Here is a 27,017-nt window from a genome sequence, read left to right on the forward strand (position 1 = left end):
TATTGTAACTCATGCAATTAATGGACGTGGGATACCTATAGGGAATTGGCGAGTGCAGTGTTTACCATGTTTATAATTGGAGTCAAAATGAGAGTGACTACCCACACGTTTATCCCATTTGGATAGCAAAACATTTCTTTATGTAATGAAGTCAAACCATAGTTCATGGCTGATGTTTTCTTAAAAACTTTATTTAACAACATTCCGTTCATGATGATAAGTAGTATGTAAATGGGGCGCCGAGCGCAGGCTTCAGGCTGTGGTGCCTGTGGTGCCAACCGCCATCTTGGATTGTGACGTCACGACGGCCATATTGAATGGCCTTGACCTTGAATTTGACCTTCAAAATTCGGCAAAATTAGCCAGAATTTACCCAAAAATCCTCCAAATTCGCCAAAATTTCCAGTATTTGAAGAAAAAAAAATCCGTCGAAAATTCTCAAAAAATTTGAAAAATTAAAAATTTCATTTTTCAAGGAACACTTTCTCGTTTTCTTCCTCAAAAATTCAAAAATTGGATTTCGAAAAATCTCAAAATACTTTTGCCTTGGAAAGAACACAAATTCCTAAAAGCGGCTTAAAAGTCCTCAGAGCTAGTCGCTCTAAGCCGCAGACGTCATATTGGAGTATGACGTCACCGTTGAAATTTGTGATACGGCCGCCATCTTGAATATCTTTATTTATTATCCAATGTTAATTAAAAAAAATTTAAAATTCATAAAAAAATTCATTTAATAAAATTTTAATAAAAATATTTTAAAAAACCTACATTTACGACATGGAACTAGGAATCCTCGGTTCGAACCCGGTGAGGGCAAAAATAATAATAAAAATGGCGACTGATCCTTCCCACATGGTGGCTGCTGGCAGACTGAACCCCACCACTTTTTTCATACCATATATCATCACTAAGTATGACATCATTTCTGCCATCTTGAAAATACGTAATTTTAAAGCTAGAAAATAAAGAAAAATTGTAAAAATTATAAAAAATAAATTAATTAAATTTTAATAAAAATATTAAAAAAACACCGTTGCAATTTTCGTTACGGCCACCATATTGGAAATCCGTAATTTTTATCCTAGAATTTTGAAAAAAAATTTCTAAAATTATTATAAAATATTATTAATCACCTTTTAATAAAATACTATTTAAAAACACACACCTTGATGTCCTCGGTTCAAACCCAGTAAGAGCAAAAATAAAAAAAAATGTCGATAGATCCTTCTTCCATGAAAGCCACCTGCCGACTGATCCACCAAAACCAAGGTTTATATCTCATCAGTTGGTATGATGTCATGTCCGCCATCTTGTCTTCGTTTGCTGGAGGCTACCATCTTGTTTTCGGCTCCTAGAGTGCGCTGATGCCACGTTAGTATAATTTTTACCCGCTATAGTGCAGTAATAATTTATTAATACCGTGGCACCCATCATCTTGAAATTTGGATGCCATCTTGGAATTGTGTAATTATTTAGCTATAAATTCGAGAAAAATTCCAAAATTCATCAAAAAAATCACACATTTATGTACTGATTGATTCGATAAAATTCCGTTCCTGGTTCGATCTCAGAACGAAGCTAAAAATAAATTTAATTTAAATACTATAAAAGTGTCTGGGACCGAGGAATTAAACACCGCAAGTTCTTTACAAACGTAATATTTATTACATAATTTCAATTCTACTACAGGAACATTTGCGATAGTTATCAATTTTTTTTATCATTTAGGCCTGCATAGGCGTGAAGTGACTAATTCTTATCTCCAATCGGTTTATACTAGACAGAGACCAACCAGATCCGTTACATAGTCCTCCTCTTCTTGACAGAGTTTCTGGATACCGTGTTTAACAGTTTGCTTCACATCGTCAGAACTGTAAATTACTGCAGCCAATGCACACTTATTCACTTTGTCATCGAACGGATATGGTTTTCCATATATACAGTCCAACCACAAGTTATATTTCAAAGGTCCGTTTGTTGCTACGTCATCAGTAAGCTGATTGATTATGTTCTGTCTAATATCGTCAATAAAATTCCAATTGTCTTTCAACTCACTTAATGTATTTAGATAATAGTCCTTCAATGTTTCACGAAATGCAGACTGCGCCAAGTAGAAGCCATTATCATTCACCTGTAGAGCACCGATAACAGTCTTAGGTTTAGTTTCATGTCCAGACGTAATACCTATCGGTTGCTGCTCGTCCGTTTTTTTACCTGTACGCTCACGAGTCTTCAAACTAAACCGAGGAGTCGAAATTTCTGCAGGGAGTTTATCAGTAGGCACACGGACTTTACAGTTGCACTTTTTCGCATGTCGTCGCAAACTTTCAATTCGAGAAAACAATTCATGGCACTCATCGCAGCGAAACTTCATGCGAGACGGATTCTTCTTGCATTTACTTTGTTCATGTCTCCGTGCATCATGGGAAAATTCGAATGTCATATAGCAGTAGCTGCAAAGATACCGTGCTGATGAAGACGAACCTTCCAGACCCGAACCAGATGACGATGTTACTGCAATTGTTCCATTTCCAAGCATACACTTATGCACATCTATCATTCGTTGTTGCACCGAAACCTTTACTTTCTGCCGCGCAGCTGGACCTTTGCATGTCTTCACGTGCGTTTTCATATTATCTTTTCTGGTAATCTGCATATGACATTTCTCACAAACAAACAATTTTTCGATATAGGTTCTTGGCACATTCGCTTGTCTCGTGTCGTCGAGCATTGCTGTTGTTTGAGAAAATCTTGTCGCAGTAACAGCACCGATGTTCGTTAGTTGTTGTCGAATCAGCAGCCATTGAAGTCTCCATCGAGGGCGAAAAGTCGTTCATCGTGGTTTCCTGCGCAACTAGCTTTGTAGTCATTAAGCTCTCTTCTGCTGGTGGTACCACGACTGTTGAAGTATCCTCCAATGTTGACGTCGTCGTTGCCTACGGGATCTGCTACTTCTTCGTCGTCGTTGTAGTCAGGGTTTCCGTAGACGATGGTACAACGTCCATCAAGTTCGTCGTTAAATTCGGTAAAGATGCCATCGAGTTCGCAAGAACAAGTAATTAAACGACTTATGCACCAGATGAAACAAACTAAGTGATCCTTACACCGTCGTCATCAGTAACAAACTGAGCGGTCTGCTGTCAAGGACTTGCTTATATACATGCACCCGATAGAATAATATGATAGTCAAATCAAGAACCATTTACTATAATACACGAGTCAAAACAACATTTAATAAATAAGCACATATGATCGAAAAAATTTGACGCAGAGTGATACGTTCTCGTCTCATTAATTCTATCTCACCAATATACGCTAGGCTCCAAGAGCTCCAATGCTCCAAAGCTCCAACTGCTCAAACAGCTCCAAATGCTCCATCAGCTCCAAATGCTCCAAACGCTTCAATGTTCCAACAGCTCCAAATGTTCCAAATGCTCCAAATGCTCCACAGCTCCAAAGCGCCAACAGATCCAAATGCTCCAATGCTCCTACAGCTCGTAATTCGCCAAACCTCCAGAGGTCCAATGCTACAATGCTCCAACAGCTCCAAATGCTCCAACAGCTTCAACAGCTCCAAAGCTCCAAAGCTCTAACGGCTTCAAATACTCCAAAAGCTTCAAGGCTCTAATGCTTAAACTGCTCCAAATGCTCCAAAGCTCCAACAGCTCCAAATGCTCCAACAGCTCCAAATGCTCCAAATGCTCAAACAGCTCCAAATGCTCGAAAGCTCCAACAGCTCAAAATGCTCCAACAGTTCTAAATGCTCCAAAAGCTTCAATGCTCCAAAGCTCCATAGCTCCAAAGCTTCAACAGCTCCAACAGCTCCAAATGCTCCAATGCTCCAATTCTACAATGCTCCAACAGCTCCAAATGCTCCAATGCTACAATTATACAATGCTCCAACAGCTCCATATGTTCCAACAGCTCCAAATGCTCCATAGCTCCAAAGCTCCAACAGCTCCAAAGCTCCAAAGTTCTATCAGCTACAAATGCTCCAACTGTCTATAGCTCCAACAATCAATGATGTCAAAATTATTTGACTCCAAATAGTCTTAGGCCTTACTCTAATTGACTACAAGACCAAGAGGCCACGAAGCTACGTTTATACAGAACTGCATGTATACATGAGTACTTGATCACGAAGCTACACGTCTACAAGGCTCCAATTGCCGCATCTGTCTTCGACGGAATTTTCTCTTTTGCTCCAATTGCTCCAACAGCATTATGTTATAAGATTACAAGGCTACTTGGTTACGTAGCTACAAGTCTACGAGGCTCCAAGGCATCATGACTACGTGACTACGAGCCATAAGGTTACGAGACTATGCGATTGCGAGTCTACAAGGTTACGTGATCGCGAGGCTATAGGAATACGAAGCTTCCAGAACATAAGGTTACGAGACTGCGAGGCTACAGGACTACGAAGCTAACAGGACACGAGGCTACGTGGCTACGAGACTACTTGGCTCTAACTGACTACAATAGCACCACTCAGCGGCGAGAGTTGATTAATCTCATGCAAAATAACCTGTTTAAAGTAGTGTCGATTCTTGTCAACAGATGACACCACATGCTGCTTACAGGTAAATATTATTTAGTTTTTTTATGCGGGATGCAGGATGCTCACTTTCGATCGTAATAGAAGGATGGCTTCGCTAAGCACCCAGGAGAAGGAAGTTCGTCTTGCTTATTAGTGATTTTCAGATGTCTCAGAGCTTATTATTAGGTATATATGACTGAGTAACGGTTTTGTCGTTTGAAATCCACCTGATAAAAATAATACATTTGATGATTGAGTAGCAGAAATTCTATTATTTAAATATAACTGTGAATAAAATGACATAACTCATTAAGTAAATAATCCTTCTTGCATAGAACGGTTTCTCGGAAACAACCAGAAGCACTTGGAAAAACCACAGGAATAATCAGGAGCACACAGAGAAAACCATCAAAATATATTGACAAGAATAATCGGGAGCACACGGAGAAACCGTCACAAATATTTCTTTGATATAAAATAATCTCAGAAAAATTTAAAAATAATTAAAAAATAAATAAACAGTTTCTGTCAGCTTGTGAACTTCTAATTTGTAGAACAATGATAGAGTTCTAGCACAAGCCAAAAAATTTTGTATTTTTTTAATTTTTTGTTTTTATTTGTAGGCTTTTTCAATTGTTTAACTTTCACAAAAAAATTACAGCGCATACTTTTTGCATAATTAGCTGCCAAAGTTACATTTGTTTACGTTTTTGGGTTGTACAAATATGGAGAATTTAATTTATTGCAAAATTGAAACTTTTTAGGTTTAACTGCAATGCAACTGGCTACTTCAAGAAATGATTTGAATTTCTTTGAGAAAATATTAACTAATTTTCCTGGCATTTCAAAATTCTCAAATTTGTTACGATTTTGACAGCCAAGAAACATGAAAATAATTTTTTGAGATAGAAATGCAAACCATGTCATGAAGTAGCCAGTGGCATTGCAGTTAAACCTAAAAAAGTTTCAGTTCTGCAATAAATTAAATTCTCCTTATTTGTAAAACCCAAAAACTTTTAGAATGTAACTCTGGCAGCTAATTATGCAAAACGTATGCGCTGTATATATATATATATTTATATATATATATATATATATATATATATATATATATATATATATTCAATTCGTGAAATTTAAGCAATTGAATAAGGGTAAAAGTTGATCAGTGACTAATGCAAATATAAGATCATGAGGTGAAATGGGAGGCACCCCGGGTACGGCAGACCGAACGGGCGGGCGGACTCACAGGTGAGGATGGACAGCATCATGTTGGTGCTCATCTGGTGCACCAGCACGGAGAAGATGAGGTTGTAGTTCTGGAGGGTGCGCGAGCCGTCGTTGCCCAGCCGGAAGAAGAGCACGCCCAGCATCAGCCCCACCATGGCGTTCACGATCAGCCGCATGTGGGTCAGCGTCTGCGGACGGACAGCGCTGCTGTTGCGATCCAGGGGCCGAGACACACACACGGCACCGCGCCGCACCTCGTCGCTCCCGTGCGGCGAGGGTTCAGTTTACTTTTGGACGGGTACGGACCCGCCCGGTCTACCAAATTGCATTATTATCTTTGAAAGATTTGCGCAATGGGAGTGCATGACTTGATGTAAGCTATTTGGAAATACGCCATTGCTAAGCAGATGTATGTCTGTAGAAGAAAACTATCGTGTTTGTTTCATCTTTTTGTTTTGTCGTGTTTTCGTCTCGTTTCAACTGTTGTGCTGAATTTTTTGGGGTTCAATATTTTTGTGCTGTCATCATTTGTGGGTTTTTTTTCCGTTCTCTTAGTCCATTTTTCTTTGTTTTTCTTTGTTTGTTGACCATATTCCTGTTATGGAATATTATGTGGTGTTTATATCCTGTTGACAACAGCAATTTTTGGCTTAATTTGTGTTTTTGTCTTTTGGGTTTTTTGTAATTTTCTTATACAGACATACATGTGCTTAGCAATGGCGTATGTCCAAAAGCTTGCATCAAGTCGAAATTTCAATATATAAACATTGTTGTAATTACTAAATTCATACAAAACTCGTACATTATTATAATAATAAATTTCATTAATGTTGAAATAAACGTAGAAAAAAGGAATCTTAGAAAAAAAATTATGAACGTTGATTATAAAGAACGAGCGTGGAAGGTAATTGCAACAACCTTGGAGGTTGAAGATAAGTCCACGAAACAGCCCCGCGAGCTTGTAAAAGAATTATTGCAATCGTGAGACAGACCGCGCGGCCAACACACGGACAACTGTGGTTCAGCGTCCGTCTTCTTCACCAACAGTCGGTGCGGCACGTGTGTCCCGGCCTTCACACGGACACACACGGACACACACGGACACACAGGGACACGCCAGTGACGTGTGGCAACTGACCTCGTTAATGAGCAAGTTCACGTGGTCTCATGTTGCAAATAAACCTGCGACACGAAACTCGCGACATAATGCCGAACATGATATACTCAAATTGTTCATTGTTTATGTGCATTTACTCAATAATGCTGTAAAATAAACTGATAGTATGTTAATTTAGCTATAGACCACTGAGTAAAAAAATGCATTAAAATGTATGGCATATTTATCAAATCACAGCAGTTGTACTAGGTGTGATAAAAAAAAAAGGGCGAATAATTTTACTGTAACGAACAAAGAAATAATCTTACATCGAATTTGAAATAAATTCCTCTAAAAGAATTCTCTTCCCAATGTTGATTCCTTGATTAGAAGAGTTTCTGGAAAGCTTCTTTCGGAAGGCCTTCTGCTGCTCCGTCTTGACCCTCGCAATGTCGTGCATGGTGTCAAAACCTTTTCCGTATCGCTAACCAAACTAAATTTTAACGCCTTGTACTAAATCCATTCTTATTGATACGGACATTTCGCACATTCTTTCCATCGTAAGTTATAACGCGAACCTTCACACTCTCGCACTGCGTTCATGATTGGACCGCAGTTATTTGGACGCGCCCCTCTACGACCGTGAGCCAACGAGGCCCAGCTGGGAGAGAAGTAGGTGGTTCAGGTGGTGCCAATTAACAAGGATAAAAGTGTTCTCGATAAGAAATCAACCAATCCGAAAGCAAACATTCTACCCTGAGGCCAGAAGAATCCGAAAAATCTCCGGGTCTCTATCCATGTTGCGCGACAGAGACGGTAAACACGACCTCACTCTTCAGGCTCTGGAAGTCACTGACAAGTCACAACCTGTTCAAACTTGACACTGACTATCTCAACGGATGAGGCTATCGGGCTAATAACTTCAAGTAGTTTTTTGATCACGCCTAGTACCTTTACACTTATGAAGGTATTTTTACTTAAGCATAAGAGTAAAAATAATGCAACATATATAGTTGTAAAATTATACATTTTTAAAAAAACATTGATTAATCATCATAATACGTGGTAAAGCACTATTTAGCAACATTTCGGGTGTTGCAATACGGCGATGGAGAGTGGAAAATGACTTCAACCACGTCACAGCCGTCTCCTAATGGATGCAACGGTGGCAGTCTCCTGACTACGTAGAGACCCAGACGTCTGGTGCGGGAATACTACACTGTATTTTTTGACGTGGCAACGTCTAATAAATAGATGAACGCCAGCTGCACGCACTAAAAAGTGTTTCTTAACGCACATTGTCCCGATACGCTGTGTCCCGTTACGCTCATTATACGCTTGCGCCGCATCTCTCTCTGTCTCTTCCATTCGATTGGAACAACCATCGATTTGACTTTTTCGAGGCACATTAAACTTGAAACACTCCCATTCGTTTCCTACTTTTCCTATCATCGTCCTATCCTTAACATAATAACACAGATTGGAAGAAGTTAAATAGCACACATGTATAAAAGTTATAGGTAAAATAATCTCTTCGTTAAAGTAATAAACATATTTGAATTAATGAGTGCAAATAAAAGTAAATTTATCAATTAAATTGTAGATATAATTTCACTCCTTCTTTGTATCCATACAAAATAGTGATAATTCAATAAAAATGATTTAATTTTATTCATAAAATTATGCAATCATTTCATCAATGTTTTGTTATGACGTCACGTTAAACTATCGTCCGTAAACTGACTTTACAGACAAACAATTTTTTAAATGGAACAGAAATATTATTGTAAAATACTGATATTTTTAACTTCGTACATCTACTTGATAGCAACTGTATCACTACAAAACAGTGTTCGCAGTAGCACTGGGTTCGGATTCTTATTCGGACATTTATGCTTTGTGTTGTCCCAGTACCGCCAATAGTTAAAGTTATTTGTAAACCGTTTCCTGAATAGCTTTTCAGTATTAACTGCGCACATTAATAAGCATAATAAAACTAAATCAAGTCCAGTTATTCAATATTCGATTATCGTTTGCATTGGTTATAAAAAAAATACGTCGGAATGAATCTTCAGATAAATTTTTTTTCCCGCCAATTTTCGTAAGAAATACTTTTATTTATACAAACGTATTTCATATATTCAAAAATAACCATAGCAATGTGTTGCACAAATTTACAATATCTTTCTTGTAGCATTTAAAACTATTTATCGACAGGAATCTTTTGTAAATGTTTTCTGTGTACATGGTGGTTATTCCAGTTTTTTGTCATTGCCAGAGATTTACCAAACGTTAATTTGCGGAGAGTAAAATGTCAAGAGAGTGATAATAATAATTTTACCGCTGTTACATTACAAATAGTTCAAGATGCTTGATTATCATGACTAACTTTGACTGCTTGTTGGGCTGCGATACAATTTATTCATGTCTCCAGCTTTTCTCTTACTGCTATCTGATTGGTGGAGGAAACTCGACTCACTCTTGTTAAAGACAGTGAGCATGGAGTAAGTAACTGTCAGAAGACGGCATGCTGTTTTTAAGTTAAAGTTACTTGTTTACCTCGCCGTTATCAAACTGTCTCACCCAAAATCATTTCGGAAATTGTGCTTGACCACGTCTGATGATGGTTAGCAAGTAAAAATTACACTGTGAAATTAATTTTTACTTTTAACAAGGAAAATTCTTGGACACCCAGTTGCCAACGATATTACTTGTATAACTGCAAGGCAGAGCTTTGTATAATTGCAAATGGTACAAAGCTCTGCTTGCAGTTTTACACGTGATAAGTTTGGCAACTGAGTTTCCAAGGACTATCCTTGTTAAAGAATGAATTTGCTAGTAGCTTAGATTTTGGGAGTGAATAAGTATGTTATCTTCTCGGGAGTTTTCACTAGCGCCAGACACCGTGTCAAGTTCATGGCTATGCCATTCTCATATAGAGACTTCTAGAATCTATACGAAAATGCTTGTTGCAATGAATAGAAATAATTCGAAAATTTTGTTTAACATGAAGTATGTAAAAAAATTCGTGAAAAAATAATAAAAAATTGAATTCCACATGTGCTTGTTGGTTGAGATGCAAAATATTTTTTTTTTTTAGTTTTATTTCTATGAATATTTGGTGTTCATATTCTATGCAACACACTATTGACCTTGTGAATAAGTATTACTGATGAAAATTAATGTGTGATGACTTTTTATTTTGTTTTATATAAGAAAATAACGATCGAAACTTCAAAATAATTCTTATCAAATGAGCGGCGCATAAAATAAAACGCACAAGAATGGCTGGTAACTAAGGGCAGGCATTTTTCGCGAAAAAATCTGAACGCCTATTAGACTGCAACACGTTATACCAGCACCAGCGGTTTCTTCCTTGTGGTTGGCGGCCGTCTGCGAGAGAAGTCGTTGCTTTATTTGACGGAGCCGCTCAGGACGCGCTTGCTTCTGTATTAAATCACTGTGATTGGTTGTACTGACATTAGACATGTACCTGAAAGAAACTCACCCAATAACGAAACACAGACAATGCTACATTGTTTTGACTTTCAGCTAGTCAAGGAATCTTTTCGCGAAAAGTGCATGCCCCTACTGGTTACCTAACTAACAGCATTACAATGGAATAAAAACACACACCGTGTCTCTGATTATCTTGAGGTACCCCCGGTGGAGGAGGACTTTGATCTGGTTCCAGGTCGACGTCTCTTGCAGGTTGCCCGGACACTTCTTCTTCTTCTGCGTGATCTCGCGGAACTTCTCTGGGATGGTCGTAGACGCCTGGGAAAAAAAAAATGTCAACAACCTCTGAGTTATTATATGAGACATTTTGGCTGAACATCGTACGTAAGTGCAAACATTAAACTATCTGTACATTAAGGCTGAACGAGCCTCATAGTAATTCGTTCACAACTTTTTATAACGCATTTACTGAATGTTATAAAAGCTCAAGTCCAAAATTTAGTTCAGTCAGACGAACATAATTTCAGTTAGCATTTTAGGTATCTGTGGTTGTTGGAATAAATACCTATTTTGGAAGAAATATATCATACACAGAAAAAATTGTTATGTACTTTTACAAAACATTCCTTTAGAACCAATTTGCCAGAAGTAGTTTGTAATACTGCAAGAAATATATTGTTAATTTGTAGAACACATTGTTATTATTATTTTTGCATACTATATTAAATAGTTTTTTTTTAAAAAAAAACCTGATATTTCTTGCCGCACTCATTAAAATAGCTGCATGATTTTACATTCTGATTAATATTTTATACATAACTATGAAATAGATAATCAAACGTTTAAACCAATTTGATTATATTTGTTTTATTATGCATTTATAGTACTCGATAAATATTCAAGGAACGGTTTACAAATAACTTTAACTATTGGAGGTACGGGGACAACAAAAAGCACAAATTCCCGGGTAAGAATCCGAAACCATTATTATTTTGAACATTTTTGGTTAGCGATACAGTAGTTGTATTCGTGTAAATGTACAAATTTTACAAGAATATTCCATTTACATTTACAAAAAAAAGATTACAATGTAGGGGAGGACGGGGCAAGTTGGCGAGCGGGGCAAGATGACGAATGACTTATTTCCACGTCATGGCACTAGATAGCACCACCTAACAGACACTACTAGCGCTCCACACTGGTGGGCACTAAAGAATCGCACAGTGAAGCCGCTGCCACCATTTAGTTGTTTGTTAGATGATGTTCGTACATTTGGTCTGATGTATTGTAATTTTCAAGAACTTCGAAGTAATATCTCATGGACAAACAGGTCAGATATTTGGATATTCAATGCCACACATTATTACCTTAGACTATATACTTTTCTTAACCACTATATATTGTTAACCTTTTATTATTTTTCCTAGCGAAAAAATCCAATACTAATAACATTGCTGATTGGGGCAAGTTGACTGGGGCAAGATGACGACTCGTCATCTTGCCCCAAGTGCTTTATACGGTTTTTGTGGTATCCACATACAACTCTTTTATAACTTTTGTTTGATTTTCTGAGCTTTATAATCTCATAAGCAAAATGCAAGTGTCATCACAAGCTCACCCATGAAAGCGATTCTGGTTCAGAGGAGAGCTCAGAGAATAGAACAAGAACGTTTGAAGCAACAAAGACAAGAGTCTAGAGAAGCCAAAAAAGGAACTGTTACTAAGAAACTGAAGCTCGATTCTCGAGAAAAATCCAAGAAGCTCCAACTTTCGACAGGCATGACTTCTGCTCAAATATCCGAAGTGCAGTGTCCAGTGTGTGATGAGATTTATGTCAATCCTCCATCAGAAGACTGGATCGAGTGTTGCAAATGCCACACATGGTGGCACGAGGACTGCTCGAACTTTGAAGGAGGAAAATTTGTGTGCGATTATTGTTTATTAAACACCAACTCTGAATTAGTTATGTAAGTTAACTATTAATTGTAATTTTCAACAAACCAAGCCTTTAATAACATGCCTTATATGTAAAAACGCATGTAACAATGTTAAATTAGTTAGTTTACAGTAGTTTGCATTCTAAGAATAAATATGTTTAAACTTGTGTCAAAAATGTCATCTTACCCCGTAGTCAAAGTCATCTTGCCCCGGTAACGGGGCAAGATGGCACATTTGCATTATATTTTTAAAAGGGCAGAATTTTTGAGATAATATAGAAATATAGATTTTTTTCATGTAGTTACACCACGACAAAAGACTATTCTAATAGTGTCTGGAAAGAAGGAAATCATATTTCCAAAATTAAAATTATAAAAAATGGTGAACTCTTAACATCGCCAACTTGCCCCGTCCTCCCCTACGTTCCTTCCTGCATATGTAGGTTGATAAAGACACTGTATCATCGAAAGCTTCTGTGAAGTCAACTAATTCTGACTTAAACTCTTTTGGTTCTGAATACAGACCCGGAAATTACGTGGTGCTTCAGGCTAAAATTATAATCCTATGTATATCGCACCATCATATACTTTACTATCAGGGTTAAAAAAATATTAAGGTAAAAAAAACAGGTTTTTTTTCTAAAAACAAACAACCTTTTTATTTTAAAACCAGTTTTTTTTTTCATTAAATTAATTATTTTGGTTCTCAGCATGTTCAAATGAAAGCCATACATCCTCCTTTCTGCCACTCATGTTGAACCAGAAAAGTTATACACCAAAGGACTGAAGTCCGGAAAATCTGCACATCTGTCTGGGACTTAAACACAGAAAAGGTATTTCTCCACAGGAGGATGCTCCATAGAATAGGTGTTTACCACCGAAAAGGGATTTACAGTACAGTGAGGGATTTCCCACGAAATAGAATTTGTTTTAAACAAAAATTATTTTTTTATTTTTTTACACTTTTGACTATAATTTAATAGTTAATTTAAGTTTAGAGGAGTATTTAGCTGGGTATAATTGATAACTTATTCAGAAAATTTAGATCATACGATCATAATTAGTAATTATTTGTTCCTTTAAGTATCAAGAAAAAATAATGATCAAACTATTGTAGTTTTTACAGTAGAATGAGACCTTTAATTAAAATTTATTAAGATATTCTATTTGAAAATACATTAAAAACAACCCTGTATACTATTATTTTCTTATTTATTACTGTATAGCATCTCCTTATTCTGAATGCGTGGATGTGATTCGGCCATTCTGTTGCTAGCTGGTAGTTGTAGAGTTGAGTGGTAGAATAATTTTGAACCTGTCTTCGAAGCAAATATCTGTAATTTACATTGACAATAAAAATTTACAGTGTAGTGTGTTAGGCGGGCCTATAGAATTGTATCCCCTCGGAAAGGGTATCTTTCATACTTTTGGTGGCGACGGTATAGCTGGGTAGAAACTGGAAAGGTACCCTTTCCGATTTCTTAAAATGTTTCAGTTTTAATGCAAATACGCATACCATTAAGTTATGACTTTGATTGGACTATGAAAGGGCAAAATTCTGAAAGGTGCCATTTCCGAGGGGATACCTTTCCAGTGCATGTTTGCATTGAAACCAAAAAATTTTAAGAAATGGGAAAGGGCACATTTCCAGTTTCCACCCAGCTACCACTACCAGCACAGAAAGTATGAGAGGTTCCCTTTCTGAGGGGATTCAATTCGGCCTCTCCCTCCCCTGTTGGGCGACATCTCGGGTAGTGAGGGAGGGGGAAGATCCTGAGGAGGCCCGCATGCGCTGTGGCACGGGGTTGATGAACTGTGTTCCACGGGAAACTCTCGGCGTGTGTTAAAGGTGACGACACACAAACACGGGACCAGGGAAACTCTCGGCGTATGTTAAAGGTGACGACACGCAAGCACGGGACCAGGGAAACTCTCGGCGTGTGTTAAAGGCGACGACACGCAAGCACGGGACCAGGGAAACTCTCGGCGTGTGTTAAAGGTGACGACACGCAAGCACGGGACCAGGGTAACTCTCGGCGTGTGTTAAAGGCGACGACACGCAAGCACGGGACCAGGGTAACTCTCGGCGTGTGTTAAAGGTGACGACACGCAAGCACGGGACCAGGGAAACTCTAGGCGTGTGTTAAAGGTGACGACACGCAAGCACGGGACCAGGGAAACTCGGCGTGTGTTAAAGGCGACGACACGCAAGCACGGGACCAGGGAAACTCTCGGCGTGTGTTAAAGGTGACGACACGCAAGCACGGGACCAGGGAAACTCTCGGCGTGTGTTAAAGGCGACGACACGCAAGCACGGGACCAGGGAAACTCTCGGCGTGTGTTAAAGGCGACGACACGCAAGCACGGGACCAGGGAAACTCTCGGCGTGTGTTAAAGGCGACGACACGCAAGCACGGGACCAGGGAAACTCTCGGCGTATGTTAAAGGTGACGACACACAAGCACGGGACCAGGGAAACTCTCGGCGTGTGTTAAAGGCGACGACACACAAGCACGGGACCAGGGAAACTCTCGGCGTGTGTTAAAGGCGACGACACGCAAGCACGGGACCAGGGAAACTCTCGGCGTGTGTTAAAGGTGACGACACGCAAGCACGGGACCAGGGACGCGGGGCGACCCACCCTGCGCATGAGGCTGCCGGCGCGCCTGCTCTTCCTCGCGACGGGCTGCGTGGAGCTCGGTAGCAGCGCCAGGGTCTCGCCGTCCTCGAACCACTGCAGGCTGCGGCCGTTCCCCGACCCCTCCACCATCAGCGCCACCTTGTCGGGGCCGTAGTCCGCCGATGCCAGCTCGATCACTGCGCAGGCGCGGGACACAACTCTCTACTTTTGGGAACCTGTGACGCTACAACTCCGTACAACACACGGAAACACGTTTTCCAAGACAATACTGGGCATTTCTCACCATGATCAGATATTTAAAAGTTGGACTTTATTTTGTTGCAGCATGCTTATATGTGCGCAGTTAATTGGAAAGCTACTTTAAGGAATGTGTTTGTAAATAACTTCAACTATTGGAGGTATTGGGACAAAACAAAGCATAAATTCGCAGTATTAGTGCATAACACTATTTTATTTATAAATGTACAAATATCTCTAATTTTTTCCTTGTTTACAAAAATATATACTACACATAAACACAATAAATTTGCTACAGGACTGAGATTCACTGCGCACCATAACCTAAGGGAAATTAAAGATTCACACTTTTCCATTAGATTTTTTTTCCTAACCTATCCAAAATCAAGCATATTTTGTGGAATAGGTCATGGTTGGGGGGGATATATGCGCGTCTCAGGCCGAAGCCTACGCCTAGTCATGCTGGGGATAAGCCGTGCATCGAGTCTTTTGTGCGGGGATTGGTCAGCCATGGCAGCTACTGATACCCAGACGAAGTCCCCCGTCTTAAATATAGATTAAAACTATGTTAAGTTAGGCCCAGGTGAAACCAGCATGATCGCAGGGAAAACTCTCGGCACAGAATTGCGGGGTAAAAGTCGCCTCAATTAAGCGTAGGAAAAAATAGGTGTGGATGAAGAGGTGGTCAAAGTAGTAGAAAAGAGTCTACCATGCGGGGCTTGGGGCAATTGGACACTAGCTTCTGTGCCGGAAATTAGGCATTTTGACACGATTTGTTTTAAATTTTTATTATAATTTTAAATTATTTTTGGAAATTTTATTTGCTCTATAATTTGGTTACTAAAAGGCGATTTACACTTTGTTAGGCTGGTGTACTCCCCTAAGTTAAACTTTGTGCCAGTAGTCTGAAGCACCTTTCCCAGAGACGTATCTGATATTTTGCAGATCTATTACTTTGCTGGCAGCCAGCTTAAAATTTCCCTCGCTTACAGGCACGTCCCAGGCCTGTAACGTTACTTCACTTCATGACTAAAACTGCATACAGCAGCTCTGGACGAGCTGTTACCATTTCTCAGAGGCGAGCTGACCATAGCCTTTACTGTCACGAATACATATTAGGTTCACTCCCCTGGAAGCACACAATGGACGCTTGTTCCCAGCGTCGTTGCGTTTCCCCCCCTCTTGAGTTCTAAGAATTCGCCTAAGGACAATGACCGGTCATACACCCCAGCAGACAGCGACCGTCTCCAGGACGCCTCGCATAAAAAATGTGTGTGCCAAGATGGACCACCCCACGACACCTAGCGGCAAATTCGCGAACCTCCCAACCAACTTACCCTGTAGGCCGCCAGAGTGTAGCACTAGACTGCGCCCTTTAACCCTTGGTTTAAGCAGACGCCTTGGGCGAGTCGATTCTTTTTTATTTCAGACACCTCTCAACAGGTAGCGCTAAAGTCGGCCAGTGCTACCAACTTCGAGACTTCAGTCAGAGTTTTTTTTATGACGCCCTCTCGAGGAACTTCGGGACCTTTCGGTCCGGACTCCCAGCCCCCTCCCCTCCACTTTTGATTCCAGATTTACTTTTAATTATGAGACGTGGTTCTCCGCGGGACACTTCGCGTCGCGAACGCAGACGGACCTTTTCGCGATTATCGGCGAGTCGACGAGACACTGCAAGACTTCCGTCTGGCCGCAACCGACTATGTAGTTGCCTAAATAAGGGATGCTATCCCTATAATCTTTTCAAGTAGTTTAGTCCGTCTGTGTAGTACAAAGTGTAATAGTTATTTTTCTTTTAAATTTAATTTTTTTTTAAATGAAATTAACCGCGCCCAGCCGCGTAATCGCGGGATCCAGTTCCTGACGGGCGACGCATCAGTAAACAGAAGCCAACTCCCCTGTCTGGTGAGTGACGATCCGCGACTTTCCCCAACCTCCCCTTAACTTTTCCGGGCATTTTCTGCCCCGTATACTGTCTGTGTACAAGTTCTGATTAGTTTTGATTCGGACTTTTCCAGACAGGGTCCGAGAGCCGGACGCCGAATTGGCATTTTCATCTCCCTTCCTCAACAGGACACAAGCGCCCTGGCATCATATTCCCGCGTGATCTCCGGGAAACGAAGCCCCGACCTCCGGTGCTTCTGTACCTTTTGACCCTTTTTTATGAACTTTCTTTAAATTACGTCGTCAGATGCAGTTAATTAGATAACCATAATTTCTGGACTTTAAGTATATATCCTGGGATCGTTTAAACATATTTTGTATTTTTTTCTATTGGTTTATGTATTTATAGTAAATGAAACTTTTAATAATTCCATGTATGGCCAGCTGATAATTTTTTTTTGAATATACCTGAGAGCTGTGTAAGAATGTAATTAATATTGTACGTTAATATTTTCTTGTATCTGTTATAAGTTTCCTCAGTATGGAGTAATTATATTTCAGACGGAATCACACCTTGTTTTTTGTTCTTTTCTAATAAACTGGTGAAACCTAAAGATCCACCTGGCAAGGCAAAGATGGTAATCAGACCGTGGTTTGCTGCTGCTACAAAAATAATAGCAGTTAGCATGGTTTTAACCTTGCTACACTTCGCTTTCATAATTTTAATCCGTTTCTTAATTTTTGTAGCCAGAGATGCTAGCGCCCCTGGTGGTGGGTAGCTACACTCACCGCCCACCCAGCTCTCAGCAGCACCTAGGATCAAAATTAGGATATAAAACACTCTTGGCCCCAGCCGTAACGCCGTAACGTAGGCCTACTTACATTAAAGTCCCTGTCTTTTTTATAAACCGTCTCGTCTGTCTACAGTAATTTACGTCAAATATTTCTAATGTTGATAACCATCCAAAATATTAAACGTATTTGAAGTATAGGTAACATAACATAACCTACCATTCTTACGATATCACAAACTTTTAACATTGAGGTCTAATGCGACGACCCGTTAAAATCGTAAACTACAAACATTATTCAATTTTTATTTTTTATTATCAAAATAGTTTATTTCTTTCAGAATTACCAATTTTTTAAATGAATCAACATGGATCTATTAACCAAACACAGCACTTACGCTTAAAATGTAATTTAAAATTTAAATCCTATACATGTTGATTTTAAGTAAACACACAGAGGAATAAACCTGAAGAAAAAAATACTGAACATGGACGACGTGGACTTGGAATAGTCTGGTGTTAATCTTAGGTTTTCCTAGGATTCACCAGCTCCGAGTTGGACGTCCGAATATTCCACGCCCGTGCATCTTTGAAGTTTTTTTTATAGCTGTTGTAAAGGTAAAATGTAGATTGGGTTCAGTCTGTAATGTGAATAAATGTCTATAATATTTGCTACTTAATTTTTTTTCCGGGAGGGTTGATTTAGGAACGTCTAGGTAATCGTTACTAAAATCTAAAATTAGTAAGTATAGGGTCAGCGGCATAAAAGGACTCCAAATATAAATTTGCGCGGTTTTATTTCAACCACAAAGTTAAATGATAGAGCAGAGAACTTAGGTTGTGCTTGGGGTTGGCTGGGGTCGAAGAATTGCTTCCTAGTTCTGAAAAGCGTATAATAATTTTTTCGCTTATCTATTAGTTGGGAAACAAAGTAGACTTGAAGCGCATATACATCTTCTGGACATAGGTGATTGGATTACAGTTCTCTTGACAAGCAAACTGACGACCCTGAGCCAATTAAAAACAAGAAGGATTAGTAACCCAATTACGGCTTATGCACCATTTAAAAAGGCTCGATTACATATGTGTACCTCGTAGGCATAACACACTTTGTCCGCTTTTGAGCAAAACGGCCTTTTAACCATCAAATTGACCATGGTTTGACGTTCTTTCTAGTGGAATACGAGGGATATTCGTAAAGTGAGCTCCGTTTGGCCATTAAAAATATATACTTACGAGAAAAAAAATTTACTGACCGTTTTAGTTTACTACGTATTTACTTCATATTTTCACATCATCGCCGTTCAGATTCAAGAAATTTTCGCAACGTTGCACCAGTTTCTTTAACCCCTCTGCATAGAAGTTCGCCGCCTGGAAATTAAACCAATTAACAATCGTAATTTTGTAATTTTTATTGCAATTGTTGGCCCAAGTTTCATTAAATAAACCAAAATGACGCCCATTTAGTCACCAAAAAAAACCGGTAGCCATAATATTTTGACTCGAGATTGCGTAAACTTTTTCCGAAGATGTTTACCAAGCGCCTGTACTTAGGTTACACGCATTGCGTATTCGAAGTCTGTGATGCCTATAGCCAAGGCGTCCGTTTAATTCCCAGGTAGCAGGCTTCCATACAGAGGAGTTAAAGAAACTGGCGCAGTGTTGCGAAAACAGCTTGGAACTGAATGGTCATTATGTGAAAATGTAAAGTAGATATGTAGTAAACTGAAAATGCAAAAAAAAAAAAAAACCTTTCCTCACGAGTTCATTTTTGAAGTGAAACTTCTTTGGGCGCAAAGGGAGTAACATTTCAAGGGTCAAATTTTAATGCAACCTTTTTCATGAAACAGTGATTTTTTTCCTTAGCCTAATTTAATCTAAGTGTGTGCATGAAGGGTTCTGCTTAGGGTATAACCTAAGCGTGTCTCAGGCCAAACCATGGAGAAAAGGGCTCGTGCTTCTATGTGCTAAATTAGGGTATATTGGCCAGTCAGGTCTGCGATTGGCGACATGGCTGACGCCTCTTAGGTTGCCTAGCCTAAAGCTAACTAAAGTGACCCAGGTAAAAGCCTACATAGACACAAGGAAAATCCTGGGCCGGATCATGCGGGGATGAATTAAACATGCATAAATGCAAGCAAGAACGCTGCTGGACAAGAAGGAAAAAGTTCCAGGAAAAAAGAGTTGGGCGGGACAAAAAATTATACCATCCGGGGGTTGGGCACTTGGGCCTTGCAGCCCGCATTAATTGGTTGGGCACACCTGGGTTTTGTTTACTGAGGGGGAGGGGGGGGGGCGAATACACTCGTCAACCCGTCAAGCTGCCCAGTCAACTGCCTGTAGTGAAACATTTTTGTGAAACAATTTCTGTCGCTAGTAGGTTGCGGACGGTGCAGAGAACTCGCTCCACGTGGCGGCGTGCGGCTCAGGTTCAACCCCGCCATGCTGCAGGGATAGGCGGGTCGTGGCGGTAGGGACCCGCCTTCTAATGACAAGACTCTATTTGGGCAGAGGGAAACACAGCAGGGTTAGAGTTTACTGTGCACCGTGCCACGGGCGTTATTCGCAAGGAAATTGTATTCTTTTAAGTATGTGTAATTTAAATTACTTGTGTAAATCAGTATTGTTAAACAGTGTTATATGAGTATTGTTTTAGCTGTGTAATTAAATATTTTTTGCTGGTATACATAATGTTTTGCACGCTTTAGTGTGACAGGGTAATTATTTGTCAAGTATTATTATTTGATTAACTAAGTCACACACCGTATTAAGTATAATTACGAGCCCAAGAGCGTGTAAACATATTGAGTCCAGCTAAGAATAAGCTAGTTTTAAAATTTTTAATCACATCCCGTGCGTAGAATATTAATTGATTAATTTCACTTTGTGGCAATGGTTATAATGTAAATAATTGCTGCGAGGAAGGTGCGTGCCGTTTAGTTTTCGCGTCGCGGAGCGGCAGAGATGTTACTTCTGGTTCATTCATTCGACGGCAGAACATTATCAGTTCCTATTAATACATTTCGGTGTGTCTATGTAGCCTATTGGTAAAATGTGTTGCATTATAAACTCAATGATACGGGGGTATTAGCAGAACAACAAAATCAGTCTAGAAAATGCTGGATCACATCTAATCTATACGTAATATAAAATAAAATTGAAAACTAATATATTTTAATCAATCATAGCTTTGATATTTACAAACAAATTTCTTTATAGTTTGAGTATTTCAACAGTGAGTGTATAATAGTTATTTTTAAGTAATATTGATTTGATCATTAATTATTGATATCCTGACTTGTTATTTTGAAGTGAGTAATAATTTTGTTAGTTCATGTATATTTATTTTTATTTGAAACAAATTAATAATAATTATAAAAGTAATAATGTTGAAATACTTGATAAAGAAATGAAAACCAAAATTCTCACATTGTATTATCTTGTTATTAAATTGTATAAATGGTTTTGCTAAGTAATACTAAGTAATATTATAAATATGATTTAGAATAATATTAATCGAATTAAGAGCTACTTTTTAAAATGTGTATAAATTGTAGTTAGAATTGTTTTCGTGCTATAGTTGGGGTAGATAATTGAGTAAATAAGACAAGTGCTTTTTAAAATTATTGAAACAGCTCTCATGAAAAATGGGGTTTTTGTGACATAGTGTCTTATGCATTCGAAGTACAGATATAAGCAAGTTTAGTCTTGCCTAGAATGAAATTAATCTGTGAAAAATTCGGGGCGCTACGCACAGCACCATTTAATAACGTTTATGTTTAGTTTATTTCATGTAATTTTTTTCAAAAATGACAGGTCTTAGAAGTAGTGTCAGTGTGTTGACGAATTATTCAGCCACTTTTGTTCTGTTGACAGTGTTTATAAACAACTTCTCGTGATTGTTAGTGTTCGTAAAAAAATCATAATGCGATGCTTCGCAGATGGCAGTTGCAAAATGTGAAACACGAGTACTGATTTGAAAATTTTCAGATCTGAGACAAGTTACCCCACACAGACTGTAGTCGCTTATGGGACACCAGTAGTCTCAGGAGAAGAAGCTTTCAGTTTTTTAGGCCCTAATTTTTAATGAACTCGCAGGGGATCTGTACACTTGAACGAAAGGCGTGGAAATTTGAAATACGATTGAAATGAACATGAAATGATGTGTTATATAGCCTACATTACTAGTTGAAGTACCTGGCGTTTTCCCGGACTGAACACATCATAATATAAGGAACATCATTACTGAGTTTCAAGTCTGTAAGACATACACTTGAAAAACGAGAAATTATGATTTTAATGTCCCATTGACTTCATAATATCAGTGTATCAAGGGACGCATCAGCAAAACCGGGACGCCAATCTTCAGCTTCATTTTGTGGGAGGCAGGACACACCAAACAATAACGCGCTACAAATTCAAGGCAACGCCATATACTGACAAAGTTATAGACTGAACGGTTATTAGCGCCTTCAGTTCACTAGCAGCCGCGATCTTCACTAAACGGATGGGTTTCGCCAAGGAAAAAGATAGGAATTTGCCAGAACTTACCACATGACCGTGTGGCCTTCATAGAGCAATGGCACAGAATCGCTTTTTATGTATGTATGACCTACATCCTACGATTTTCTATTATAAAACTGAATTTATCACTTTTTCACTCATGTCGATACGTTGCTCCGTTGCTGCGTGAAAGAGAGACAAATAAACAAACACACTTTCACATTTATAATATTAATAGGGAAATGATTACATTCCGACCTATGTTTCTAACACATATATTTTCTGGTTTAAGTTTTAATTCTAACTTTAAGGGTGTACGTCCCATTCCAGGTTATTAATTTATGTTTAGGTTCCACGTAGTTAAACTAGCTGCCCTTTTTGAGTGGCTTGAATTTCACAGAACGAAAAAATATATATTGCATACCTTTTGCATAATTATCTGTCAAACGTGTAGTTTAAAGGTTTTCGTGCCGTATGGATAAGAAGAATGAAATGGAATACAAAACTGGAACATTTTAAGTTCAAAGTCAATTATACTGGCTGCTATATGATATGGTTAATTTCTTTCAGAAACAAATATTGTTTAATTTTTCTTAGCCGTTTTAAAATCCTCAGAAGTTTTATGATTTTAAAGGCTAAATAAAATAAAATAATTTTTTTTCTGGAATATATAAATCAATATCCGTCTTTAGCCATCAGCATTGCCTTTAAACCCAAATATTTTCAGTTATTTATTCATTTTTGTTCTCCTTATCCACACCGCACAAAAATGAAAAAAAAAATCAAATTTGCCAGTTTATTATCCAAAAAGTATGGACCGAGTATTTTTTCTTCCTTTTTTTGATGTTGGCCACTCAAAAAGTCTGAAAATTTAGCCGTGTTGAACGTAAAAATATAATAATGACCTGATATGGGACTCACCCCTTTATGTTACATACATCAGACCTCGATACTACATGATTGCAAGATGACTAGATACTTGTGCAACAAATTGGTTCGGTCGCTTTGGAAAGTTCAGTTTATTCTCATCTCATGCTTTGTGCCACAAGATCAATGTTATCTTCACAGCAAAACTGTTTCGTAAAAAATCCCATTTATATTCTAACTCTGAATAGGCAATGGAAAAATTAGCGGTTAGATGACCTTCAGAATAGACTACACAGTCCTCTGTACACTCGTGCTATTAGCGCCATTTCATTTGCTGCTGACTTGTGAGTAGTCTAAATCGGTTTTCCTGTGATTGAGGGTTTTTCATTGACCCAGAGTCATCCAGAAGAACAGTGAGTGGGCCTAATTGAAAAGGCAGCTCAAAGATACATGGATTTGAATTTTATCCTAACACGAAATGAATCCGCGATTTTTCCGGTCCCCAACTATGAATAGTACATTAAATTCCTCATTACTGTCGTCACTAATTTCATACCCTCTCTATGATAAAACGATAGCTTTTTATAATTTTTGACCAAGTTACCTCTCGGGAAAAAAAAAAAACTGAGGATACGAGAATGTCGAGAATGAACAATCAGAGACCTGAAAAAAATCCGCGTTATTTTCTGTTACCAGGATCAACTCCACACTATTGTACACAAATAAGTCGGCGTCTATTGCCCATTGGCTGAGGACACATTTCAGCTTCCTGCCGGGTTGCAGGTGATTGGGCATTTGAATTATGTGATGATGTTATTGGTCAAGACGCACGTGGCCGCCACGCTCATTAGGCTGGGTTACTAATTAAAAAAAACAAAACCATAAGCGAGTTCATAGCAGGCTATGCGCACGACTATAATAAAAAAAAAGAGATTATCCCGTGACACCTAACCAGGCAACTTGTGAGCACAGTTTTTCTACTCATAAATAATCGTTATAAATTTTTTTAGTTATCAATTATAACTGTGACATGTTTTTGACATGAAAACGTCTAATAAATTGATTAACGCCTGCTGCATGCAAGAAAAAGTGTCCCGTAACGCACATTGTCCCGTTACGCTCATTGTACGCTTGCGCCGCATCTATCTCTCTTCTACTCGATTGGAACAACCATCGATTTGACTTTTTCGAGGCACATCAAACTTGAAACACTCCCATTCGTTTCCGACTTTTCCTATCATCGTCATATCCTTAACAGAATAACACAGATTGTATAAAAGTTATAGTTAAAATAATCTCTTCGTTAAAGTAATAAACATATTTGAATTAATGAGTGTAAATAAAAGTTAATGTATCAATTAAATTGTAGATTTCATTTTACTCCTTATTTGTATCCATACAAAATAGTGATAATTCAATAAAAAATGAATCAATTTTATTCATAAAAGTATGCAATCATTTCATCAATGTTTTGTTATGACGTTGTCACGTTAAACTATCGTCCATAAACCGACTTTACAGACAACCAATTTTTTATTTACAATTTTTTGCAAGTGACTTAGTTTAATAGCATTCATTAATTTTTAATGCAGAAATCACACCTCAACATAGTAATATCTTAAACATTTCTTAACACAATATGATTTATAAATACAAGAAGTTTTTACACTTTCAAAGTACTTGAGAAAATTGGAAAAACGGTTCATATTTATGCGATGGTGCTGCTGTCTCTAGTATTCATGCAGTAACATTTGAACCGATGGTTGCGAAACGTCCGCTTGAATGTGTTGAAACCAGTTTCTAGCCTCGCGCAGTGCACCGTTTATTAAAACGGTTGCCGATTTGTTTCCTCACTGGTGTTCGGTTTGGACACGTTCTGGAACATGGCCCGCTATTTAGGTTTCAGTCATATCCCAACATGGCAGTGCATATTTGCTACCTTACCCAAACGTTTTGGAATACCGCTCTCAAAATCCCTTTACGTCTAAGCAAAAACTTTTTTTTCTTCTCTCCCGCGTGTGTGTTCACCTTGTAAAAAAACGTAAAACATCACTCGGAAGTAGAAACTTTGCGTAGTTTCTACGAATATCCAATTATTTGAGATTACGAAGTCATTGTTAATTTCGGGTTGGTTCTGCGTTGAAGATTCCGAAAATTTACTGTAATTTCTAACAGTGTAGACGTGCTTAAAATATAACGTCCCAGAAAAAATTTAAAGATATAATGTTTGCTAGAATTTTATTTATGTTAGAGTTCTAGCCTTACCTACATTTTCCCTTTATAACTAGAGACCGAAAAAATTCGCGGATTCATTTCACGATATGCTATAATCCAAACAACTGTACCTTCATATTGCTTCTCTGATTGGCTCACAGTTTATCTGAAGGACTTTGAGCCAATGAAAAACATTCAACCAAAAAAGTATCGAATCGCAAGCGTCCCAGTTGACAGGTGTCACGAGTCAATAGCCAATGAGCATGTGGTATTTGCCTGAGTGTGTAGGAGATTGTGGAGTCTATCCTAGAGGTCATCCAAATCGCGAATTTTTCCAGTCTCTATTTATAACAGTTAAAATTTATATATATATATATATATATATATATATATATATATATAAGTAGACAAGCTATTAACACGTATAACTTGTAGACACAAGATAAAATCCACGTATGTATTTGAATATTGGTTAAAATAAAAATGTTAAAAAAATATATTGCTCCATGATATTTCTGCTATTGGATCACAGCATATGTGGAGGACTCAGGGACAATGATAAATTCTCAACCAAAAAAAAGTAACGAATCACAGGTTACCCAGTCGAGGCGTCTCCAAGTTAGCAGTCAATGAAAACAATATTTTTGCTTGCAGAGGACTGTGAAGTCCACTCTAAGGCTCGTTCTACAATGGAACAAAGGATCGCGTGGACGGAAAAGGATTTCCCTGAATATTCACTATCACGACTCTGCTACTTTCACAATGAGCAGAAATGTAAAAAATGGCAAACAATGAGATTGCATTTCAAGGTTACGAAATATTTATTAAAAAATATACAGAATACTTCAAGATCATAGCACAGACATAATATACATATATAATAAAAATAAACCTGTTGGTCAAAATATAACACTACGTAAGATTGAACTTGAAACAATTTTTAAACGTATTAATAACATAAATAAACATGGATACACCCACAGCCACGTAAACGGGAAAGCTCAGCATTGCCGAGCTAATCCATACGGATTTGTCTCCGTCTGCGTGCCTTGGTAGAAACTGTGTTCCGTATGATTCGTCTCCATTTACGTAATCCATCTCCGTTTGCGTGTCGTTGTAGAACGGGCCTACGAGGTCACTGAACATGCGACACGGAAGAAATATGTACGTCTGTAACACTAACCCGTATTCTTTAAATGCATCCCGTTGTCATCGTTAAAGCTAAAACGCTGTAAGTTAGCACCTTTCTCTTCTTAACGAGCCGCAAAAAAAAAAAAATAGATAGAGCTGTTCGCTAAAGTTAAATAAAGCAGGAAGATGTGAGTAGGACGAACACAATCTGTGTTCAGAACTGTACGTCCAGTTTTATGTTAACATCCAAAGGATTTATTGGAAATTTTACATTTAATAGCTTCGCACAATCATGCGAGAAAATAGTTCGTTAATCAAATTTAATGGTACTTTCCTGTGTCTGAAGTCTCTTCTCTGCTTTAGTATTTTTTCTTAAAAATGATTGTATAGCTATATAACCTCACAAGTCGTTAAAATTCAATTATATAAACAATTATTCCTGTTATATTTATTGATTTTTAAACAGCAGTACTCACCGTGCCTAATT

The 27,017-nt window shown here is 38.3% G+C and overlaps 1 protein-coding gene across 4 annotated transcripts in view; it reads right to left on the bottom strand.

The window, feature by feature from the left end:
• The window catches only part of LOC134538436 (ATP-binding cassette sub-family G member 4), a 365,107-nt gene that overhangs the window by 19,726 nt on the left and 318,364 nt on the right, over positions 1 to 27,017 (bottom strand). For all 4 annotated transcript variants that reach the window (XM_063379760.1, XM_063379763.1, XM_063379762.1 and 1 more), the window contains 3 exons: positions 14,904 to 15,079; positions 10,503 to 10,643; positions 5,790 to 5,958 (listed from right to left, as the gene is read on the bottom strand). In XM_063379760.1, the coding sequence (XP_063235830.1) occupies positions 5,790 to 5,958; positions 10,503 to 10,643; positions 14,904 to 15,079 (486 nt within the window). The remainder of the gene's footprint in view (positions 1 to 5,789; positions 5,959 to 10,502; positions 10,644 to 14,903; positions 15,080 to 27,017) is intronic.

Source organism: Bacillus rossius, chromosome 13 (genome assembly GCF_032445375.1).
Source record: "Bacillus rossius redtenbacheri isolate Brsri chromosome 13, Brsri_v3, whole genome shotgun sequence".
In the NCBI taxonomy this organism is placed as follows: Eukaryota; Metazoa; Arthropoda; class Insecta; order Phasmatodea; family Bacillidae; genus Bacillus; species Bacillus rossius.